We start from the raw sequence: 24,968 nt of genomic DNA, 5'->3' as shown, positions 1-24,968 counted from the left end.
GTATATATTTCCCCCTTTTCCAATATACCATACAATATTTTAATGCATTTACATCATTAATTTGGTATATTTTTCAAACGGAAACATAATAAATTTTGTAAAAAAAAAATAAATATACAATAGTCTATACTTCTTCACCTTTTTCAAAATACCCAATGTTATATATTTCATTTTTATAAGAAGTATAAATTAAAGTACACAATAAATTTATTCATAAATATTTCAACCAGTTTATCAAAATATTAGTTATATAGAATGCATAGAAATTGAAAAAGTTACTCATACCATGTATATACACATACATATATATGTACATATTGTTATGTATACTTTTTCACACTAATTAAATAACATATTCGTGTACATATTTTAAAAAAAAAGTATACCTTGTTGTGATATTCACTTATTTTACAAATTCAATTTAAGTTAAAACTATTATGACCTATTGTATATCCTCATAATAAGCTGAACGGATCTACATACGTGTATACATACAGTTCAACACTACAACGTTTTTAATTAAGTACGTATATTTTTATATATATTTTTTAACATCATTTTTTTTTTTTTTTCAAATATAGTTATCTATGTTTTTGTAAAAAACAAAATATTTTAAACGACATATTTATGATCTTTGATTTTTTAACTATAAAAAGTTCATTTATAAATATATTCGTTTGTTTCTTGTTCCTTTTTTTTTTTTTTTTTTATTTTCAACAACATATATAATTTTACAATATATACATGTTGTTTTATTCAGCTAGCCACATTTTATACTTAACCCGTATATACATACTTACATATACCAAGCACAAAACTTTTACGCATTTTGCATTTTTTCCACGCAAACAGGAACAAATACAACAATGCATATAAGTACAAGTTTTACCGAATCCATATGAAATAAAAATTATATTACAATTATTCAAAACAAAATAAGCAACTCACAACGATATACATAAATATCTTTCATCTAGATAACTCATCACACATTTACATACTCCTGCACTGTTCAGAAAAATATACATTATATAATACAACAATTTATTTTATATTCCCTCCACGAAATATGGTGAATTTCAAGGAGAGCCAAAATTTATTTGCTCATAAAAAGGATATGCCCTAACGGCATCTCATAATAAAAAAAAGAAAAAAGAAAAAATAAAAAAAACAACAGAAAACCAGTAGAAACATCTATGCCGATACCTACTGGGCACGTTTATATATTTAAATCTACCCATGTACAAATATTATTGAAATAAAAATGGAAAATTTATTTCATAAACAAATTGATAATCACATATCCCTTATCAAAGATAATAATATGAACAAACAAAAGTCTAAAAAAAATATATATAACATATCTAGCGATACAACTTTTAATGACACTAACCAACATAATGATGAAGAAAATTATACTCAGGAAAAACAAGCCGAAAACTTAAGAAGCAATAATGATGATGAACAAAAGCAAACCATATCTTTACACACATGTAGAAATAACAAACATGTTTATAATATTAGAAATGCTTCATCCTTTAGTAAGCATTCAAAAAGATATGACAGTGACAGCAAAATATACACATGTAAAAAAAGTACCGAATTTGATGAAAAAAAAAAAAAAAAAAAAAATAAAAATAAAAAAATAAATAATACACAAGATGAAAGCCTACTTGATAAAACAATCACTACTAATTCTATACTATCAGAATATGAAAATAATCAAAATTGTTTTATTAAAAAAAATAATGAAATCTTTAATTATGATACTAACGATACCCATGATTATAGTCAAACATCAAAAAATAAATTAGACACAATTGTGTATAAAAAAAAAATGAAACAAGTTAATAAAATATTATACAATTTAAATTATTTTACTCAATTTAAAAGTTTAAATTTAAAAAATTCAATGAAAAAAAAATCACACACAAAAATATATATAAAAAAAAACACAACTAAAGGACAAGATATTCATAATGACAATAATGATTCTTCTAATTTTCTAACCTTAAATGAATTTTCAAAATTTAAAACACCAAATAATATTTTAGAAAATAATAATAAAAATAAAAAGTCTATACTTGAACAAGTAAAAGATAACAACCTTATAAATGATAATTTTATGGATATTAAAAATAACACCGAAAGTACAAATATATCAAAAAATTCTCATACTCATAATGAAAATAGTATACATAAAAATAATAAATATAACCTTAATGAACATCAAAATAATAACCAAAATCACTATAATAATAATACATGCGAAAATTTTACTTTTTTGGAGAAATGTAATGACAATTATTATAAACCTGAAATTGTCAACTTTACAAATATTCAAAAAAAAAAAATACATAATGATAAATATTTCAAGTCTCTTCTTCATATTGGATTAAAAGGTCTTTTAAATAAAAAAAGACAAAAAAAAAAAAAAGAAATAAAAAAAAAGGGTGAAAATACTAACTATGAACATGCACAAAATAACACTGATAATGAAACAGGCTTGAAACAAAATGGTGAAGAAATAAATTTAACTGTTCAAAAAAACATTTCTAATATCCATAATGACATAATTAATAAGAACAAAAAACATGGCAAAAATAATGATAATACCTTAATTTATAATAATAGCGAAAATGCTACATGTCAAAATAAAATTATTAACTGTTCAGAAAAAAATAATAATGTTAATAATATTACGACCAAATCATTTCTTTCAGATCATAGTACTTCCCCAAGTAACAATTTTATTTTTCCACCACATAAAAATTATAAATATCGCATGAACAATAGTATTAAAAATGTATTGGATACAAATCAAAAAAAAAAAAATCCTGCAAATATTAATGAAAATAGTTTTACTTCATTACATTCCACTATCTCTAATAACACATACACACAAAATGCCAAAAAGAAATTCCCACGAACAAAAAAATTATTTAATTCCGATGGTCACCATAATGGTATTAGTAGTAATTACACAGAAAATGAAAATTTTCTAGCCAATAATAAGGAGGATTTATTTTTTTCTGAACAAAAAGAAAATACGTCCCTTAATTTAACTCATCCTATAAATCCGTCAAATATTCAACAAAATGATGAAACAAATAATAACATCATGAGAAGAAAGAAACGACGACGAAGGAAGAAACAAAAACAAAGGAGAGAAAAAATAAATAAAATTGAAGAAACATTAGAACAAGAAAAAGAAAATTATGACAATGAAACGAACAAAATAGCTAGTTCGACAATAAATTTACCTGAACATGATAAGATAAAAAAAAAACACACACAACTTACTAATTTTGAAAAGGTAAATAATGAAAAAATTTCAAAAAAAAATAAACAGCTTCACAAAAATGACCACACAATCATGGGAAAAGACGAATATACAAATTTAAAAACAAATAAATTTGACACATGTAATAATTCTAATAATGAGGATACAATTATAGAACCATTCCAAATTCAAAAAAATGAAACAAACAAATGTGACGATAAAAATAATCGATCTAACAGTAACCCAAATAGCCAAAAAAAAAAAAAAAAAAATATCCAAAATAAAAAAAAAAAAAACAGCCAAAATAATACAACATCCATTACTAGTGTAAAAATTCAGAGAAATAAAGATCATGAAGATGGGAAATTCCATGAAGGATATCCTCAATACATAAACAAATGCGAAAATAATTTTATTATTCCAAATCCAAACTTTTCGCCAGATTATTTATACAATAATTATTTAAATAACATATTTTGTGTGCAAAATTCTAATAGGAAATATTTGAGCGACCAAAATGAAGTAGCTATAGAAAAACATAAAATGAATATACCGTATTTTAATCATAGCTTAGGGCCCAATTATTATATTAACAATATTATTCCTATCCCCTTTAGTAATGTTCCATCAACTCATGTTCTAAGAAATAATCAAAATTATGACGCCGTTTTTAATAACACTATAAATCCAAATAATTTATATTACCTGGATAGGTGGGGAAATCAAATTTTTCTTAACTCCCCAAATGGGATACTACATAATTATTCAAAACATTTTTATAATAATAAAAATAAAATTTTAAAAAAGCAAATTCCTAATTCCATTGATTTTGCTAATTATTGTCTATATGATAGGCAATATTTCGATAAATATTATATGAGCTCATTTAATCCAAAGGAAAATTATAAAATTAAAGGAAATTTTTATAATGAATTTAATCCGATCATAAATAATGCATTTCGAAATCCAAACAATATTAACAATGCTGATCCGAATTCAAATTTGAATGAATATTTTATCAACCTATATAAACATAACTATGGTCATCAAAATGGTGGTAGTAAAAATGAAAAAAAAAATAAATTATCGAAAAAATATAAAAAAAAAGAATTTCAAGACTTACCATTACACTTTCCAAATTTTATAAATAACAAAATAAAGAATAAATCAGGAAATAAAAATAAATCCTCTTACAATGTTGATACAAATAATGAAAAATGTACTGAAGTTTCTAATACACATCAATCCAAATTTTCATTTATACCCAGCTATAATATGCCACCCTTTCCGTATACAAATCATTTATTATATCCTATTAATTTTATTTATAACACTCATCCCTACAATGCCTATCCACACTTTGTCACTTTGCAGCATTATATGAATTTTTTTCAAAACACAAATATAAATTTGCAATACCCCCTTTATTATAAATACAATAAACAAAACGAAGCTCCTGATTTAGAAAAAAATAATGTTGAACCAGAAGCAGAAACAAAAAATGGTTATCCATATGAAACTATAAAAAAAGATTACCCAAAAATAAATAAAAAAAATAATAAAAAAGTTGACCTTCCTAATAATGCTTATTATGAAAAAGAAAAAAATAAACACATAGACAATCACACACAACAAAATATTTTCAACTATATAGAACCAAAATCTGATATTTCAAACTTATTTAACAAAATAAATTTTTATTCAAATAATATTTTTAATAAAAATATAAAAACTATCCATAATAATTGTATTGACAAAATTAGATCAATAAGTTTAATGTGTGAAAAAAAAAATAATAAAATAAAAAACGCTAGTAGATCTATTTCTATAATTCCACTTATTAACCATAATAATTCTACAACAAATCAATTAATGCTAGCCAATTACATAATAAGTAAAGAACATAAAATGAATGAAAATATACCACCATTTGATATACCTTTGATAAGGCATGATAAATTATTTATATTTAATTTGTTGAAAAAAACGGAAAATAATTTAGTAAACATATTAAATTTAGTTAAACCTACTAAAGATGTTATATTAATAAAAAAATTATTTTTTTTATCATTATTAAAATTAATAAAACAATTATTTCATTCTAATATTCATATATATATAGTTGGATCAAGTGCATATGGTATCGACTCAAAATCAAGCGACCTAGATATCGTCGTTCAAACAAATGAGTTTCCTAGTAAATTCATTCTACACACGTTATACTATTCTATAAATAAAATAAAAAATGAAAAAAATGCCATATCACCTAATAATTCTAACTGCCCATATAATATTAATAATACAAGGTTTGAAGAAAATGAATATACCTTTTTTAAAGATGTTGAAATGCAACTTATCGATTCAGCAAGAGTACCTATACTCACACTTAAAAAAAATAATGTAGCATGTGATTTATCAGTAAATACAACTAATTCAATAAAACATACTGAATTTTTTTTAAATATAATGAAATGCTATCCGAATTTAAAAAATCTCATGAAACTTCTAAAACTTCTATTAAAAAATAGAACAATCCCATCCATGAAACAAGGTGGATTACCAACTATTGTATGGATGATGCTTTCTATACGTTATTGTAAATTTACTGAAAACCAAATTTTAAACTATACAAACAAACATCATTTTTATTATCCTGACCAAACTAATTCGAAAAATAATTATGATCTAAAAGAATTAAATAAAGAAAAAAACAAAACATTTATCTTTCCTCCAAATGAATCTGACAATCTCATAACTCACCAAATCCCCACTACACACCCTCAGAAAAATAACACACATATTGAAAGTAAAATAAATAAAGAAGAAAATGATCAAACATATTCACAAATTTCTAAACAAAACATATACAACAATTCTAACACAGATACTAATGACACTCAATTTATTCGTAATTCAAGTTTATTCAACTTAAAAAATGAAAAAGCTAGTTACAATACACTTAATGACAAATTTTTGGATTTATCATATAATTATATTCATAAATTTTTTTCAAAAACCTGGTTCAACGAGCAGACTCCTAAATCGTGCTTAAAACATTATTACCAAATACACCCACAAAATACTGAACATACTGAGCATGTTGAAAGTCCAAACTTTTTCACAATATGCTCTCAAAACTCAGATTGCTCTCTAATCAATGTACCAAAAACAAAAAAAAAATCAAAGACACACAATAGTGTAAAACTTAAAAAGGATGAAAAAGCTAGAAATGACAAAATAAATTCTCTAAAAATTTTACATAAAAATAGTAAAAAAATTGCAAAATATCATAATATAATATATAGTAGCAAAAGTAAAAAAAAACAATCATCTTTAAAAACAAACAACTATTTATATAATTTTCAACATGATATAGAAGAAGAAATTAATGAAGAATATCTTTTATATGCATCCCCTCTTTTATATTCATTATTTATTTTTTATAATGCAATAAATTCGAGAAAAAAATTAATGAAAATTATTAATATAATTGATAAAGATAGATGTTATAAAAAAAATATTTATGAAACAAATAAAAAACTTTTATCATCTGCATGTCATGGAGGTGTATGGGATGAATTACTCACTCTTTATGATCCTATATATAGTTTTAATTATGATATTTTTTTCAATAAACCAAACCATTTATATCCCTATTTAATGCACCCAAATCCTAACGGCCCAACTTATAGACCACGTGCTAGAAGCACTTCCAACTATCACACCCCAAATATAAATGGAAGAAAAATCGAAAGCGAGTTTGAATTAAAAAATTACCATAAACTCACTGATTTATCATCTAAAGGTTTTATTTATCAAACAAAAGAAGAAGAAAAAAACAATGATCAACTTCGAACACCATTTCAAATAAATTCATCCAAATTATTAACCCAAACACCAAGGCAATATTCAGGTCGAAGCTCCAGCCAACATTTGAGAAAACCCCGAGATTATCACCCTGAACTTTACCATAATTTAAATGACCAAATAAAAAATGATGCTAAACATAATAAATCAATAAAAAATTTGGATATTTTATGTTCTTACAACTCTATAGATAAAAATAATGAATCCGAAATAACTACAATAAAGGATGATTTAGAAAACAATTCGAGCGACAAAACAAATGTAAATAATCATGATGCTTATTCTATTGAAAATTATAATAATAAATGTGATATAAAATGTGAAAATTCTTCATATATACAAAAACAATACAATGAAAATTTGTGTGCACCTTTAAACGGATGTAGTGACCAACCTGAAACCAATCATCAAAATAAACCTGCACATGCAAGAAAAATACCGGAAATGATAAATAATGTTCATAAAAATGGATGGAAAAATGACTGGGAAAATGAATGCAATTTAAATGAACTTACATGGGCACAACATTATAACAATATATATAATCAAACTTCTCAAATTTGGAATAACTATAAAAATAATCCTTTTGAAAAATTGCATGAACACAATATTGATTTAACAAGCAAAGCAAGTAGTGCAACTTGGTTAGTTTATTTATATGAATTAAAACGAGCTAGCTTTTTTATTAACTATTATATTCACCACATGCACATGCTCATGTCATTTAAAAAGTTACTCACTAAATTCGAACAAAATTATGACCAAAATATCAAAAAAAAATATGACCAAAATTTCGAGCTATTCCAAAACAACAAATGGATTGTTCTAAAGAGGGAAGACATTTGGAAGGAAGATGAACAAACAGCCAAATTACTATCCCAAAAAAAAAATTCTGACTTAGAAAATCATACCGTACTAAATAATGGTGAACATGGTCATGTAAAATTAAAAGAAGACCCAAAATATTCTGAACAAGACAGGAAAAATATATCAAAAGAAATAATATGTTCTCAAAATTTTGATGAAAAAATATATATAAAAAAACATCTAAAGAAGCAAAAAAAACAAAAAAAAATTATAGAACTTATAAAAAATATGAAACAAATTTTAAAATCAATAGTTCAAAATTTAAATTATTCTATAATTAGTTTATTTGAAAAAACAAAAGGTGATATATACACATTACCTTACCGTTTAAATTCAGAGGAAAATACCAAAGATAATGAAAATAAAAAATGTATGGAATTAAATATTTACTCTAATATAACCCAAGCAGAGAATGAACCAGCTCTTGATAACGATTTCTCTAACTGTCTCATTAAAAATTATAAAAAATTATATGATCAAAATAATAATGATGATACTATGATTAATGCATTTGGGTTAGTATTAATTGAAGGTAAACTTATTTTTGTTAAATTTTTAAATGTATGTATTGATAAACAAAATTTTTGGAATGAAATGTTTTTATGTAGAAGAGATATAAAAACAGTTATGCATGTAAAACCAATGGATGTTATTTTTGTTTCAAAAAAAAAAAAATTATATACAAACACTTCTAAAGCAAGTTCTCCTAAAACCAAAGAAAGGAATCAAAGCAATGATCACCCAATATCTTGTTCAGAAAAAAATAATAAATCAGATCGAGTGGTTGAAAACAATTTAGACTCAAATATTCCTTCTACAAATTTAATCGAAACAGATAAACAAATCACAAACGAACATATTTACCATCAAGTAATATCTGAAGAAACGACTAGCGAAACTATTTCTAGTGAGTCCAATGCAAAAAAAAAAAAAAAAAATAAAACCATTCCCTCATCTTTAAATCATGATAAAATATCCTATGAAAACAATTTAATTGGGGACGATAAATCAATAGCATCACAATATGAAACACACAATCAAACTGAAACTTATTCAAAATACACATTGAAAACATATGATCAATCTAAAGAAAATGAAAATGACGACGAAGAAGAAGAAGATGATGAAACGGCAGGAAGCGCAGATACTGAACAAGTTATAAAAGACAAAATTAAAAACTGGGATTTTAAAAAACAAAAACGAATACATAAATCCAGTAATTTTATTTATAACGCTAAAAATAATTATATTGGTATTTTAATAAATCAAAATAAATATAGAAATGATCTCTTTGAAAAATATACAAACTCTGAAACTGGATCAGATAAAGAAAACATAAAAATTCAAAAAAAAAAACAAACACAAGAAAATGGGGATAGTTCCATATGTGCTAATGTTTGTCAAGATAGTAGTAAAGACAATGTTCTTCTTGTAAACCCATGTAATTTTGTCACACGGATAAATGTTAAAACTGTTTATGTTTCTAGTAGACATATTACTAATCACGATTTAAAAAATGCCATATTTGAAAAAACAAATTTTAAAGAAAATGATATTAATGAAAATATTAAAAAAAAACAAAAAAAAATTAATTCAAACAACATTCAACATAATGAACAACCAAATGATGATATATATTCCATACAAATTATTCCAAGACATGAAATAATGAGATATAAAGAATTAATAAAAATTATGAAAAATTGCCCATATTATTATAAAATTGCAAAAAACATTTCCAATATTACTAAAACTCCTCTTCAACAACCTGTATCTGTTTGTAATTTTTGTTCAACAAAAGGAACATTTAATATAAGCACAAATCATTTTATGCTCACCAATATTTATGAAGATGTCAGAACAGAACTAGCCACAATTATATCTGACATCATCATGAAACGAAAAAAAAACGACCCAACAAAAAAAAATCTTAGTATAAGTAATAACAACAAAACTGAAACCATAAACCCTTAATTATACTAATAGTCAAAATTGACAAAAATATTTTGTATCACATATTAGTTCAATTTTATATTTCCCGTGTAACTAAAATAAAGTTCTATCCAATTTTTAAACCCACCTTTTATCAAATTACCATGGAAGTACCAGCATATATATGTCCCTATGTATGTATGCATAAATATTGTTGCAAAGAAATGTAGCACCCTTTGCAAATTTTTACTATCCTTTTTTTTGTCAAAATATTTTTGCTTCCATTTTTCCTTTTTTGTTTCTTCATTTATGTTTATTTATAATTCAAATTATAAATATAAATTTGAATATTCCCATTATTAATTAACTTTAACAATGTATTTGCTTTCAATTTCAAACAATTTGTTTCTTATCTACCTAATGAAATAGCTATTCGATAAATATCTTATCGTGTCTTTTTTTAATATATGTTGTTACATCATATCTTGAAAAATAATTTTTAGTGAAATTACCATTAAATTTTTAATACATTCCATTTATTTTACACATATATATATATATATATATATATATATATATATATATTCCTGATACAACTATAAAATTATTTCCACATACAAACCCTATCTCATAATATTTTTTTTAATATTTAAAAATATTCTGAATAAGTCAGAATAAATTTGCACAACTAGCCAAAATTAAAAAAAAAAAACGAAAAACATTCTAATACACAGCTAGCTATGACTATCATAATTTTTGAATATTAAAAAATTTATAAAAATTTGGTGTTTTGTATATTAAAAGTTTTTAGTGAAATGACAAATATTTCTACATTTTGATATTAACATTTAAATGCAAATGTTGCAAATAAAACAAAAAAAAACAAAAAACACAAAAAATGAAGAAAAAAAAAGAAAAAATACTTATTAATAGGGGAAAATACATGCACCACTTATTTAAGTCACTTTTATCGGCATATCGTTGAGTATCGGAATTGTGGTAAAGTGCTCTTTTTTTTAGATATTTTTTGTAATTATTTGTGAATTGTTGGTTGTGGCTTTATAGTATATTTAATTTGATATGCAATCCATCTCAGTTTTTTTAATATTTTCCCCCCACACTTATCTATTTCAATTTAAATGTGCTACATCACCCTAGAGAACTCTTTTGTTTGATACCAAGTTTTTAACATAATAAATTGTAAAAAAAGAAAGAACTATAAGAACAAATAATTTTAGGAAACAATATAAAAAGGCTTTGTTTGTAATTTGTTCCATTTTTTCTATATGTGCAATATGTTTTGATGATAAGTATTTAATTTCATTTTTTAATATTTTTGCTTCTAAAGTAATTTGCTCGATATAGCTAGAAAAATCTTTTAAGTGATCAGAACTCAATGAAGGTCTTTCTCCTAACCCTATAGCAACAGTAACCATTTTTTTTTCTACCCATTTTGTATTTTTAATAGTTATAGTATATACCCCAAGTTTAGTTGTATGGAAATAAAATATACCATCGGTAGCTTCTCTTTTATATACAATTTCACCATCTGGATCTGAAATAATAAATAAAACCTTACTATCATCTAATTCATTATTTAAATAAAAAAGACCTCGAAAATATGTATTTAATTCTTGAATGTCCTCTAATAAATATTCTTCTGAATTTCCAGGAATTTCAAAAGTTAACATAGTACTTGGCTCAAAATATTTCATGTTTTCATTCCATATACTTGTTAAATCTTCATCATTATATTCCAAGTCATCACCATCTACTTCTTTATAATCGTTAGCATTAGGTTTCATTTCATTATTATTTTCTACAATTTTTGAGCCACCATTAATTTCAACGTTACTTCCTTCTTCATATATTTCTTCAACCTTTTCATTGTCTAATAATTGTTTTTCAAATTTATTATACTCATCCATAAACTGATCATTACTGTTATTCTTACTACCATTATTATTACTATTCGATGCCGCACCGGATTTGGGTTTATCAGATTTTTTTATTATATTATCTGGTTTTTTTTTCGTATTATTTTGTTTATTGTTATTTACATTGGTATTACTCTTTTTTTTACCTGAACTTTTATTATTATTACTATTGTTTGAACCTGAATTTGTGTTATTCTGTTTACTATCACTGCCTTTTGGTTTTTCTACACCTTTTTTTTTTTCATTACTATTTTGTGATGAAACCCCACTTATTAATATGTTGAATATAATCAACAAAATAACTATAAATAAATGAAGATATCTCCTTTTCATTTTTTTCTAATTTATATATCTTTTTTTAAAATATAATTCATAATATTATATACCCTTCGGAAATTATGCAAAGCAAATATGGAAAAAAATTACCTAAAGTGATATATAAATATATCTTCTCATAAAATTAATGAGGCCTCGATAATTAATTAATCAATCCATATTTTTAATACTATCAATTTTTTTTAATTCAAAATATATGCCAAAAAATTATCCTTATTTACCACTGGCTTTACAAAATTAATATAGTTTTTGTGAAATTAAAAAAATGAAAAAAAAAAAAAATAATAATAATAATAGCTAGCAATATATTCTATCAAAAAAAAAAACAAAATTGGAAAAAACCAAATACAACGAAATAGTAGTTAAACGGGTATACATAAATAAGCATAAGCATAAGCATATATATTATATCTATACTAATTTAATTATATACTATATTTAGCAAGAAATATTTTCATACCTTCCCCCCCCAAAAATGCCATATATATATAATATTACAATTTATTTATATTAAAAAATTATTATTTTATGCACAAACCCAAGTATACCATTTATTGTTAAACTAAAGAACAATCAAAAATATTTTTTTGTAAATTTATTACAAAGGTACATTTATATGCCAAAATTAATATAGTAATATTTTTTTCTATTTCCCTCTTTTTCATAAAAGTTAAGGTTAATGTATATATGTGTTTTTACAAATTATGGAAAAAAAAATAAATCTCTAAAAAAATTATTAATGATTAATAAGAAATGACAAAGATTGAAATAGTAAACTTAAATCATAAATAATAAAAAATGAACATGTTCTATTCTTCTTTCTTCATTTTCTTCAACGCCTTTTGTCTGACTACCTTAAGTGATGCTAACGAAACAATACTAAATAGCCATTTAGGAAAACAATTATAAAAAAAAATTTGAATTTTATGAAAAAAATATGGAGAAGATATAACATTGTATGGTAAAATGTTCCCTTCTTTCATTTTTTGGATAACACATTCAGAATATATTTCAGGTGTTGGTACAAATAAACTACTCTTTCTTATTTTTGACAACTTTGTTGTAATAAACATAGGAATATGACACTGAACTTGTATATTATATTCCTTTAACTCAGCCTAAAAAATGTAGCAAATCAATAAAAATAAATCACAAAATAAATTACAAAATAAATTACAAAATAAATAAAACCTACATCCATCCACTTCTGTGATTAATCAAGTAGAAAACGAAATATCTATTTATTTCTATAACTATACAGACTTACATTCAAAGAATTCGCAAACGAGCATACTCCATCTTTAACGGATGCATAGACACTATATAACGGGGATGTTTGTAAAGCCGTCACACCACTTGATGTATATAAAATTAAACCTTTTCTTTTTTTTATCATTGCTAATAAATGGGGGGAAAAAATGACAATGTGTATGGAAAGAACCATTAAAATATGTATCACATACTTTTTTGAAAAAATAAAATTACTTGGTAAAACTAATCTTGTCATAAAATAAGCAGACATCAAATTTACATTCACTAATTGCTCTATTAGCTCGGTCTCCATTTCATGAAAATACTGAAAAAAAAAATTCATATATTTAATTATTCTACATATATACATATTATATTTCTATCATTAATGCATATGCCTCTCTTTGAAAATATGTAAGCATATTATTACTACTACTGTTATATATTTTTGTTTTATACCAATGGGTTTGGATATGAAATTCCAACATTATTAATCAAAATTCCAACATCAATTTTTTGAAGTTTGTCTTGCATACTTTTATATGAAGAAAATTTATGTTCATTATAATCAAAAACTATATAATCAATAGTTCTTTGACAATTTTTATTTATTCCTAATAAATCCTTTTTTATGTTTTTTAATTCCTTTTCATTTCTGCTAATTAATAATAAATTCACATTCTCCTTAGCCAATGCATATGTTAAACTTTTCCCAATACCATCTGTACATCCTGTAATCACTATTGTATTTCCATAACTTTTCAAATCCTTTAAAAATAACTTACTCTTCAACTGCAAAATAAGAAAGAAAATTGAAGGATACAAGTGTGTGTGTCACACATTTACATGTCTGTTCAGAATTTTTTTTTCATTATCCATTAAATATGTGAAAAATTCTGAACAAGCAAGGAAAAATAAAAATGGCTTACATAATTTAATAACCAATATATCCCAAACAAGACATTTTTCAAAACAACGACTAAGCCAATATAAAATATTGGATTCAAAGCATGTATCCCCAAATGACCTATCATTTTGTAAATAGTCATATATTTTTTCGTGTGTAACTTATGTATGTAAATATAAATTTTTTTTTTATAAATAATTTTATTTGTTTAATTAATTTATTAAAGCCCAACGCTATATAATTACAGCATTTTTAGAATATTTCAAAACTAATATATTTTAGCCATTAAAAAAAAAGGGATATAAAAAAAAATAATTTATCACAATTTTTTAGTTCATTATATAAATAAATAAGTGCTTATACTACATAAAAAATAATAAATAAAATTGTTGTATACACACATATATATATGATAACATATGCGTATTTCTACACAAACATTTTTTACAAAAATAAAACAAAAAAACGGGGTGAAAATAAACATGAATGAAAAAAATAATTTACTTCCAATCGAATCGCCCTTGTAGAAAAAAATATTTATTGTTATCAAATTGAAAATAATAATAATGTCGCAAAAAATTAAAGCCTTTTATTTCTTTCAAAAGCTAGACGATTAATGTTATTATTATCAGGAATATGTATACATAATAAATTTGATGACACACAAATAATAGTATTATTTTTTTTTTGCTTAGGAAATAACAAGTCAAATGATAAGAAATATATATATATATGTGTGATAATATAGTTGAATCAAAATTGGTAATACCTCTATAAAGTTTATAATAATATAACTTTAAAAAAAAACAAAATATCATATGTATTATCTATATCAATGTTCTTTGTTCTATTCTAAATTTTTTTTAATTTACAAAAAACTTTGTTCAACACATCATAAATGTTATGAAATTTAATACAAACATATACTTATTTTCATGCACATATATTTATTTTATAATCAGTTTAAATACATTTATATAATATATTAGAAAAATATAAAGAAAAAGTATAAAATCAATGCTTTATATACCCGGCATTTACAATGTGTATACCATCACATATTGTGGATTTTTTACATATCATAAAACTCTTTCAAAATTGTTATATATAAAACGCTATTAATCCTTTCTTTTGTATATAATTCTCTTGCTGAAATATCTTATTCTTTATGTAGTAACATAAATGTATATCCCTCCCTTTCTTATTGTATCAACTTTGATAGTGATATATTTTTCTATATTTTGATGTCTCTTATTTGACATTTTCATCACTAAGTTTAATCAGATCATCTAATAAATTGTCATTAATTTCAAAGCTATCTTGGTCATCATCTGGAGGAAGAATTTCTATTGTTATAATATTTCCTTCCTGGTTTTGATTTTTATCATTTTTTTCTACATTTTTATTATGGTGGTTAGAAAGACAAACCGTAAAAAAAAACATGAAATAAAATAAAATAATACTATTACACCAACTTAACTTCATTTTTTTATTCTTTTAAATAAAATATAAATATTTTTTTAATTGTAAAAGTGTCTTTGCACAAATTTGTTAATGTACACACACAAAAAAAATTATATCAAAATGGTGATGAAATACAACAATGGAAAATGAAGAAAAGATAAAAAAATTTCTAATATGAATATTTGTTTATTTACTATATGCTAAATATATACACATGTATTTAAAGGGTGTAAATAAAAAAAATATAAAATAGTCCCAACACAAATTGAGTATATTAGCTTGTATATACACGAGCATACAAATATTTCTATAATATAACAACGGTATTTATTATTTATTTTTACACATTCCAATATATTTTTTGCGTCATTATTTTATATATACTTGTTTTGTCTTTGTATATAAAAATCTCAAAAGGTAACACAGAATGAGGCACACATAAATATGGCTAAACTGTTCTCGTATTAAATGAAAAATATGCTATTAAAATAATAAAGTAATAGTCTTGTTTGTAATTCAAAAAATAGGTCTTACTATTATGCAAGATTATATATTATTTTTTTTTGCTGAAAATAATCAAATTAATGAAAAGTCTTTACTAAGAATTTTTGTTCTTATATATTAACTGTGTAAAACAACTATACCTACAAAACTATCTTTAAAATTATTTTCCTAAAATTATATGTCATGTTAAGGTAAAATGTGTTTTTTTTATTGCTAATTCATAATTTTTCGAGCATATGTACATATATAATATTTTTCCTATTAATCCAGTTATATTCATTTATAAGCCATATATATCTTCAGAAAGAAAATTACAAAATATTCATTTTTTCAATTAATATAATATTTTTTCGTATCATCTAAATTTAAAATATGGTTTTCATTTTCTCTTATTTGATTTCCATTAAAAAAATATATTTGTCTAGCTATTATTTTATAATTGTGCATTTCCTCAATTTGCATACTTTTTTTTTTTTTGGAATTTTTATTACAGCTATTTAATTTTCTTTTTCCTGTCTTCTTTGTTTCATTTAATATTTTATTTTCGATCGCTGTTTTTATTTTTATTTGAATTTCATGAATATCTTCACTCGAACTGGAATAATCACTTGCTGTTGTATCATAATTGTAACTGTAATTGTTGTAACTTATTTCTCCGATATTTGTATCTTCATTATTATAAAAGGCCATATTTTATTAAATATAACTTAATTTTAAGAAAATTCTCATGTGCTTTTCTGGTCAACCATTCAACTGTGAATATGTTGTATATTTGCAAGTTTCTATACGTGATTGTGTGCAATTTTTGGAATATGCTAAATTATATAAAAATCTATAAAACAATAAAATGTTACAACGATAAGGAAACAAACAGTTGGGTGATCATATTTTATATAGACTTATTCTTTTACAAAAAAAAATTGAAATGCTACTTCGATATATTTAATCAGGAATAATATTAATTATAAGAAAAGAAATGAAAGAGCAATACTATAATTATTTTTTTATGACAATGTAATATTGTTTCTCTACTCTTCAATACAAAATAAATCTTTGGCTTATTATATTTTTAATTATTATAAAAAATGTAAATTGTAATTATATGTTTTCATCATCCAATTTCATATTATGTACATAAAAAATAACAAACTCGAAATAAAATTGAGAAAATAATTGAGAAAATAATTGAGAAAATAATTGAGAAAATAAAAATGTGTAATGATAAGACTTATTTAAAAGTTATAAAAAATTTTCAACAAAATGATTTGACAATGTAGCATTTAAAAATATCTTATATTGGCTTATGTGAAAAAAACAAAACATGCCAACATGATGCACATTTGAAAAAGCAAAGAATTAAACATATAAACAATTGTAAAAATTGAATAATATATCCTTTAAAAGGCTTGATTAAAGACATGTAAATCCATAAATTAAAAAAATAATACATGCATATTATATGCTATAAAAAATATTCAGGCCAAAATATTCACAATCATATTTAAAACCACTCTTTAATTTTGTCATTTAACTTTATTCATTTTTTTTTTCTACAAAATAAAAAGACACACATATATCCCTATCCTTTTTAATAACATGCATGTACAAAATTTTATCAAAATACTGAATGGGAATGTTTTCCCTTTTTGTTTTAATACATAAAATAAATCTATAATACACATTATGTAAAATTTATAAAAAAAAAACAAATGATTTATTTTTCAGTAATTTTTTGTTATAACTTTAAATTTGGAGGAGAGGAAAAATATTGACATATTCAACACCCATAAATTTATTCTTTCAAATGCCAAAAAAAGAAATGATCATCCTTTTTTATTCTCTCTCTACATGTCATATTAAATATTTCTTTTCAACTTTATGTAAAAAAAGGTCTATACTTTTTTTAAATATATTTCTTAAAATGTTAATGTGATACTATATTTGTATTTCCCCATTCTCTTCCTTTTCATTCACAACTCAAATAACTAAAGAACAAATTTTGTAGATATAATTCAATATATGTAGAAATAAAATATTCGCATAATTTTATGCTATAATTGATTCTTAGCTAGCTATGTGCATATATGTAAGACAAGGATTTTTTTTTCTGACTTTTTCTTTCTACTATAATAAATTATTTTATTATATCCATCCAAAGTTTTACTATTCATTCTCATATCATTTTTTCTTAAAAAGAGAATAAATTTTATAGCATAATGGATTGTATGCTCACAAAAAATCATTTTTTTTTTTTTAACTTATTTTTTTTTAATATCAATATATTTGCATAATAATAAAGCGTAGTATATTATAGAGACGCGATAAATTTTTAGATTCAAATAGTTTGTCTTTTTAAAATTAAGTATTTATATAATTTAACTAATTGTTCATATAAATATAAAGTCTATTATATGTTTACTAAACATTTAGCAAATGTGCAATAAGTAGATTCGGTACTATATAGAGAACCAAGTGGGTCGTAGCAACTGCTAAGCTAAAGAATGGAACATACCAACATATTTACTGAAAAAATTAATGAATTTTTAAAAAAAAAAAAAATAAGAGAAAATATATTAGTTTATGATAAAGAAAAAAAAGAAAAAAAATATGACGTGAATAATTTTAAAGTACATCGAACACCCGAGATACATAAAAATGCTGTGCATTTTATTTTGCAAAGTGAAAAAGACAATGCTAATAAAAACCAGGTTACTGAACATGCAATAGGGCATGATAATATAAAAGATGGTGAAATAATTCCAAAAAATCTTACTGACTCTTCTATTTTAAAAATAAAAAATATAAAACTAAAAATTAATAAATATCTAGACAAATGTCATGATGTATCCACTGAAAAGTTAAAAAAATATCATATCGATGTAAATAAAATAATAGATGAAATAAAAGAAGAAACACTAATTCGAACAGGTTTATTACAAAAGGATCTACAAACTTCAAACCAACTAATCGACGAATATATTCAAAAGTCAATCACCATAAAATGGGATAATCCAAATGTTGATTTTCAATCCCTTGCAAATAAAAAAGATAACTACCAAGTTGCAATAAAATATTATCAAAATATATTCTTATTTTATTTAGACAAAAATTTTATATCAAGCCCAAATAACACTCTCGACAATCCACTGACCAATAACAGTAACAACAACGGTAGTTGTAGAAATAACAAAATTGAGAATGGGACTAAGACAGAACATTTTCAAACAATCGAAGAAATAAAAATCCATATAACTCAAAGAATGGAAGAAATTTCAAATAATTGGTTATCAGTTGAAAATATATTTACTAAATTAAATGAAAATATTATTAATTTCATTTTATATTTTGAAAAAAAATATGAAGATTCAAAAAAAGATATAAATAAAAAGATACAAGAATTAGAAACCCAATTAAAAGAAACAATATATTATACTAATAACGAAATAAATGTTTTAATTGATAATGAAAATGAAAAAAATAATATATTTATTGAACTTTTAAATTATTTTAATGATTATATATTACATTTATATAAATATATATATAATAAATATAAAGAATGTGAAAATATTTTTTATAATATTCTTAATGAACATGATCATAATGATAATTGTTATGTCTATTTGTCTATTTACGAAAATTATATAAATAATTTAAAAAATGAAAAGTTTTTAAAATATATAATTAATATCTTTGAAAATAATTATCTAAATATATATAATGACAGAATAAATCAAATCAAAAAAGATGAATATTTTGTGAACTTTTTTATTTTAGAAAATTCACAAGATTTCTTTATCCCTTTTAATCAATATTATGAAAATTATATGAACAAATATGAACAGATAGAATATCTCCTAATTAGTTATAAAAATGTTATCCTTAAATTATTTTTTGATTTTACCAATTTTACCAACATTATAAAAAACCATACTAAAAAAAAAGGAGAGCTAGCTAAAGATCAAACCTATAAAATTCTATCTAAATTAAAAAAACGAGACGCTACCAAAAATCTCACACATTTTGATGACAAAAAATTAAAAAGAGAAATTTATGAACATTATATAAGTAATATACTAAATTATTACAATGCTATAAATTTAAGAGATGATTATTTTTTATTAACATTTTTTGAATTTTTAGAAAATTTAAAAAGTTATGTAATTATGTCCTATATAGAAATACAAAAAAATATAACACATTACAACAATTATTGCAAAATAGAAAGTAACAAATTAACAAAAGACTTTGATATTTTATATAATAAATATAATGTTAATGTTAAAAAATGTATGAACTGTACAGATTATTTACAACTCACCGAATTACACAAAAAAAATTTAGAGCTAGCCAAAAATATTCAATTATTTTTTTCTACTGTTGAAGAAAATGCTAATTCTACCAACAATAAATTTGTTACAAAATTGAAAGAAAAATTAGAGATCTTATTTTTGTCAGTTTTAAAAAAGGCCAAAATTATTTCTACAGACATGCAAGAAGCCATAATAGTAGAAAAAAAAAATAAATCTACCAAAAAAAAAAATTATGAACATGTCAGAACATATAACGATACAGATTTAAAAGTGCCAAAACAGGAAAAGGAAAATAATAAAAAAATAATAAAAAATATAGACCAAGATAGTACAAATGTGAAACAAATAAACATTAATGAAGATGATAATATTGTGATTAAACAACTTATAGGAGAAGAAATAAACTACAAATACATTTTTGATTTTACAAGCTTTTTTCAAACTATTTATGACAATTATAAGAATAATATTAAAACCTTATTATGCTCTAAAGAATTTAAATCGAAAAATAGTTATCCTCTATACAAAAAAAATGAAAAGAATAAGACCTACGAAAAAAGACACCAAAAAAAAAAAACATGTAACATACAAATGAATAATGGGAAGATAAAGATAAGTACCGACATATTGGTACAAAATATGCTTCAATTTCAAAAAAAAAAAAATGAAGAACTAGCCAAAAGAGATCAGCTAGCTGAAATAGACAAAAAACAAGAGGATATTTCTTTCTTAAATCAGGATAAAAATGATGAAAAAGAAAATGATAATATACCAATTGATGAACTAAACTATGATAATATTATGTACAACATTAATATTTTAAAAAAGATATTTGAGGATTTTTTACAAACATATTACACAAATTTTAAGGGGGTCCTCTTTGAACATATGTTAAAAATAAAAGAGAATGTCGAACAAGAAGAATATACAAAATATTTTGAAAAGATATACAAAAATAACTATATAAAAACTATAGAAGAAAATGAAAAAGCAATTAGTCAAATAGCCGAAAATCTTAAATATAAGTTTATAAAAAATAAACAAAATTTTGATAACTTAATAAACAAATTGAATAATTTAATAAATGAGTATACACATGTTGTAGACAATCAAAATATAGAAGAACTACTTATGAAATCTTTGAATAAAGTTAACAAATTGTTTTTAAAAATGGAAAAAAAGGATGAAAAAAAAGATGAAAAAAACTACAAGCGTGAGCATCAAAATGACTATGAATATGGAGAGGAAAACTTTGATGTACTTGTTAATAATTTCAAAAATAACTATAAAAATTTTCAAGATAAGTTACAAAATATGATAAATGAATTAAATAAGGAAATTAAAAAAGTCCAAACATATTATGACATGGTCATAAAAATAAAGGAACAAAATATAGACATTGAAGAAATAAAAAAATGTTTGCAAAATTCTATAAATTTTCGTCAAAATATTATTAAAAAAAAAAATAATATTCAAAATTTATATAATTCAAACATTTATATATTTAACAATAAAATGAAAACAATAAAAACAAATAATGCTACCATAAAGAAAGTAACCAAAAATACATTAACAACTAATGAGACAATTACGTACTTACATACCAAAGAAGAAATTAAAAATATTATTTTAATATTCTATTTTTTATTATATCATATTAAAAATTCTATTTTTATTACAAAAATAGATAAACAAAATAATAGCCAATATGGTAATACTCCTAAATTCTCTTTACCCATAACTACCTTGCCTGGTCAGGTAAAAAAAACAACCATTAAATCGAGTATAAGAGAAGAGAAAAGCAGTAACAAAGATGAAACAAAAGATAATACACCACAAAATAAAAAAATATTACCTAATCCGACTAGTGATAATAAAAAGGTTATTATAAATACAAATGAAATAAATATAAAAACTACATTTGAAGAAATAGACAAACATATATATAATAAACTTCAAATTTTTCAAAAAATAAAAAATATATATGAACTAAGAATCAATACAAATTCCATTTTAGATAATATTTTCCTTTCTACATTTATTTCAAAAAATATTAACAGTCTCTTATTCTCAAAAAGTGGAAACCCCCTTAAAGAAGAAATAGATCATGTAATTACTTTTTCTACACAAAATAAAAAGGATTCCAAAGAATCTTCAAAATTGTCTAACGATTTTAATGGATCAGAAAAAAAAATTGATAAGGAAAATAGTTTAGGAAAAAAAACCGAAGGAGACCTAAATTTAGTAGACACAGAAAATGATGTAGCAAAATATATAGAAAATATTTTAACTCGAAAAAAATATAGTGATTTAAAATTTTTTTTATATACTTGTATATATATTATAAGTATAATAACCAAAATTTTAACTCCATATAATAATAATTTTTTTAAAGAAAAGACTGGGGAATATAATCATGTTTTATTTATATATTATGATATTTCTTATTTAATATATAAAAATTATATCTTACAAAATGATGAAAAAATAAAAAATAATAATTTAAAAGAATTATATATACAAAAAGATACAATGTCTTCTTATATTTATTTTACTAATAATATGTTATATAAAATAAAATTATTTAATTTATATAATTTTGAAAAAAAAATTGTAGAAGAATTTTTACATACTCATTTTTACACATTAACTAAAATCCAAATTAATGAAAACAAAGAAAATCCAAACTGGATTAAAATAAGAGAAGAGGTAAGATTAAAAAAGTGGGTCTTATACTATAACTCCATTTCTACAAATACAATTATTAATACACAAATTTTGATGTCTTCCTTTCCCAGTATATGCCAGACATTTACACATTAGCAACTTACTTGAAAGTTATCTCGAAAAAAATTGCATATTTTACATTTAAAGAAATTTATGGACACCACAACCATCTTACCAGGTACACACAAATCTCGATAAATAAAATTACCTAAGCATACATAAGCATAAGTAAGCATACATAAGCATAAGTAAGCATACATAAGCATAAGTAAGCATACATAAGCATAAGTAAGCATAAGTAAGCATAAGTAAGCATACGTAAGCATAAGTAAGCATGTGTAAGTATAAGCATTTTCTTCAAACATTATAAATACCTTATCCAATGAAAATTTTTTTTTTTTTTTTCAAAAATTTAAGTCAACGGATAGGCATAATGCAACAAAATTTTATCTTAAAGTTTGAAAAAACAAGTGAAGAATTAGAAATAAAAGATGATGCTCCAGATTCTAAATTAATGAGAAAAACTGAATTATATAAATTATTCAATTTATATATTATAGGAATAAAAAATATTTTATCAAATCATTTATATTCATTATATGAAAACCTATATAGTAATTTTATTTTTTTCGTATACCTTTTAAATATGTTACCTTGCAATTCCAGACTAGATCTAAACGAGTAAAACAAATCAACCATATACATATGCACACATAATAACCTATGCAATAATAGAAAACATATGCAACCTTAGCTATGGCTATACAAACAAAAAGAAAACAAAATAGTGTAAATAAACAAATTGATAAATATATTTTTCTTTTTTTTAATCATTCACTCGCAATGACCCTATCGCTGCATTGACAGATCTCCTCATAATTTTCCACACCAAGCATGTGACACAAACTTTGCAAAAATCCACTTTATGGATAGTTCCATCGATTGTACACAAGCAAAATAAATGAAAAATGTGTAAATTTATTTCTAAACCATTACTAAACCATTTCTAAACCATTACTAAACCATTACTAAACCATTACTAAACCATTACTAAACCATTACTAAACCATTTCTAAACCATTACTAAACCATTACTAAACACATCGGTTCCCCTTTTTCTTTTCATCAGACGACTTAAGTGATATCAAAAAAAAAGTAGAAAGCGTATACGGAATTAATTATGAAAAAAAAAAAAAAAAAAAAATCAGTGAAACAAAAATAACCAATAATCTAAATAAAGACCATTTCCATATGCCATACAATAATGAACATTCCTATATTGTGAATAAATTGGAAAAGTAAAAAAAATAAACAATCCCAACCTATTTGATCGATAAAAATATTTACATCATATTATTGGGACCGACTTCTCTACATTTTTATCAAAAACAAATTAAAACACTGTTTTATAATTCATTTTTAGAAAAATTGAAAAGTATATGATAAAATTTTATGAAGATATAACAAAAAAGATGGATACGAAGAAAATCGAAATAATCAAAATAATTTCAAACGATAAAAAAAATAACAGAAAATATTATGAAGAAAAAATATAGTGACATCAATACATATGTATGTCT

At 22.7% G+C, this 24,968-nt stretch overlaps 6 protein-coding genes across 6 annotated transcripts; 2 read left to right on the top strand and 4 right to left on the bottom strand.

Annotated features, from left to right (window-relative positions):
• Positions 1–1,264: 1,264 nt before the first annotated feature.
• PVVCY_0502330 (erythrocyte membrane-associated antigen, putative) lies at positions 1,265–9,991 on the top strand (the record flags this gene model as incomplete). Its single annotated transcript, XM_037635043.1, has 1 exon — positions 1,265–9,991. One exon carries the CDS (start codon positions 1,265–1,267, stop codon positions 9,989–9,991), a length of 8,727 nt encoding a protein of 2,908 aa, XP_037490229.1.
• A 1,112-nt stretch (positions 9,992–11,103) lies between these two features.
• Positions 11,104–12,219, bottom strand: PVVCY_0502320 (transmembrane emp24 domain-containing protein, putative; the record flags this gene model as incomplete). Its single annotated transcript, XM_008627599.2, has 1 exon — positions 11,104–12,219. One exon carries the CDS (start codon positions 12,217–12,219, stop codon positions 11,104–11,106), a length of 1,116 nt encoding a protein of 371 aa, XP_008625821.2.
• An 812-nt stretch (positions 12,220–13,031) lies between these two features.
• On the bottom strand, positions 13,032–14,522 carry PVVCY_0502310 (steroid dehydrogenase, putative; the record flags this gene model as incomplete). The annotated part of the gene is made up of 5 exons (XM_008627598.2): positions 13,032–13,340; positions 13,490–13,620; positions 13,708–13,798; positions 13,933–14,265; positions 14,403–14,522. 5 exons carry the CDS (start codon positions 14,520–14,522, stop codon positions 13,032–13,034), a joined length of 984 nt encoding a protein of 327 aa, XP_008625820.2.
• Positions 14,523–15,631: 1,109 nt separating this feature from the next.
• Positions 15,632–15,865, bottom strand: PVVCY_0502300 (conserved Plasmodium protein, unknown function; the record flags this gene model as incomplete). The annotated part of the gene is made up of 1 exon (XM_008627597.1): positions 15,632–15,865. The coding sequence occupies one exon, from the start codon at positions 15,863–15,865 to the stop codon at positions 15,632–15,634; it is 234 nt and encodes a 77-aa protein (XP_008625819.1).
• An 813-nt stretch (positions 15,866–16,678) lies between these two features.
• Positions 16,679–17,038, bottom strand: PVVCY_0502290 (conserved Plasmodium protein, unknown function; the record flags this gene model as incomplete). Its single annotated transcript, XM_008627596.2, has 1 exon — positions 16,679–17,038. One exon carries the CDS (start codon positions 17,036–17,038, stop codon positions 16,679–16,681), a length of 360 nt encoding a protein of 119 aa, XP_008625818.1.
• Positions 17,039–18,849: 1,811 nt separating this feature from the next.
• PVVCY_0502280 (conserved Plasmodium protein, unknown function) lies at positions 18,850–24,944 on the top strand (the record flags this gene model as incomplete). Its single annotated transcript, XM_037635042.1, has 6 exons — positions 18,850–23,370; positions 23,460–23,566; positions 23,806–24,069; positions 24,256–24,332; positions 24,518–24,686; positions 24,812–24,944. 6 exons carry the CDS (start codon positions 18,850–18,852, stop codon positions 24,942–24,944), a joined length of 5,271 nt encoding a protein of 1,756 aa, XP_037490228.1.
• Positions 24,945–24,968: the final 24 nt, after the last annotated feature.

The sequence above is a fragment of the Plasmodium vinckei genome (genome assembly GCF_900681995.1).
Source record: "Plasmodium vinckei vinckei genome assembly, chromosome: PVVCY_05".
Lineage (NCBI taxonomy): Eukaryota > Apicomplexa > Aconoidasida > Haemosporida > Plasmodiidae > Plasmodium > Plasmodium vinckei.
The sequence above is the reverse complement of the archived record's forward strand: the minus strand, read 5'-3'. Positions and strand labels throughout refer to the sequence as shown.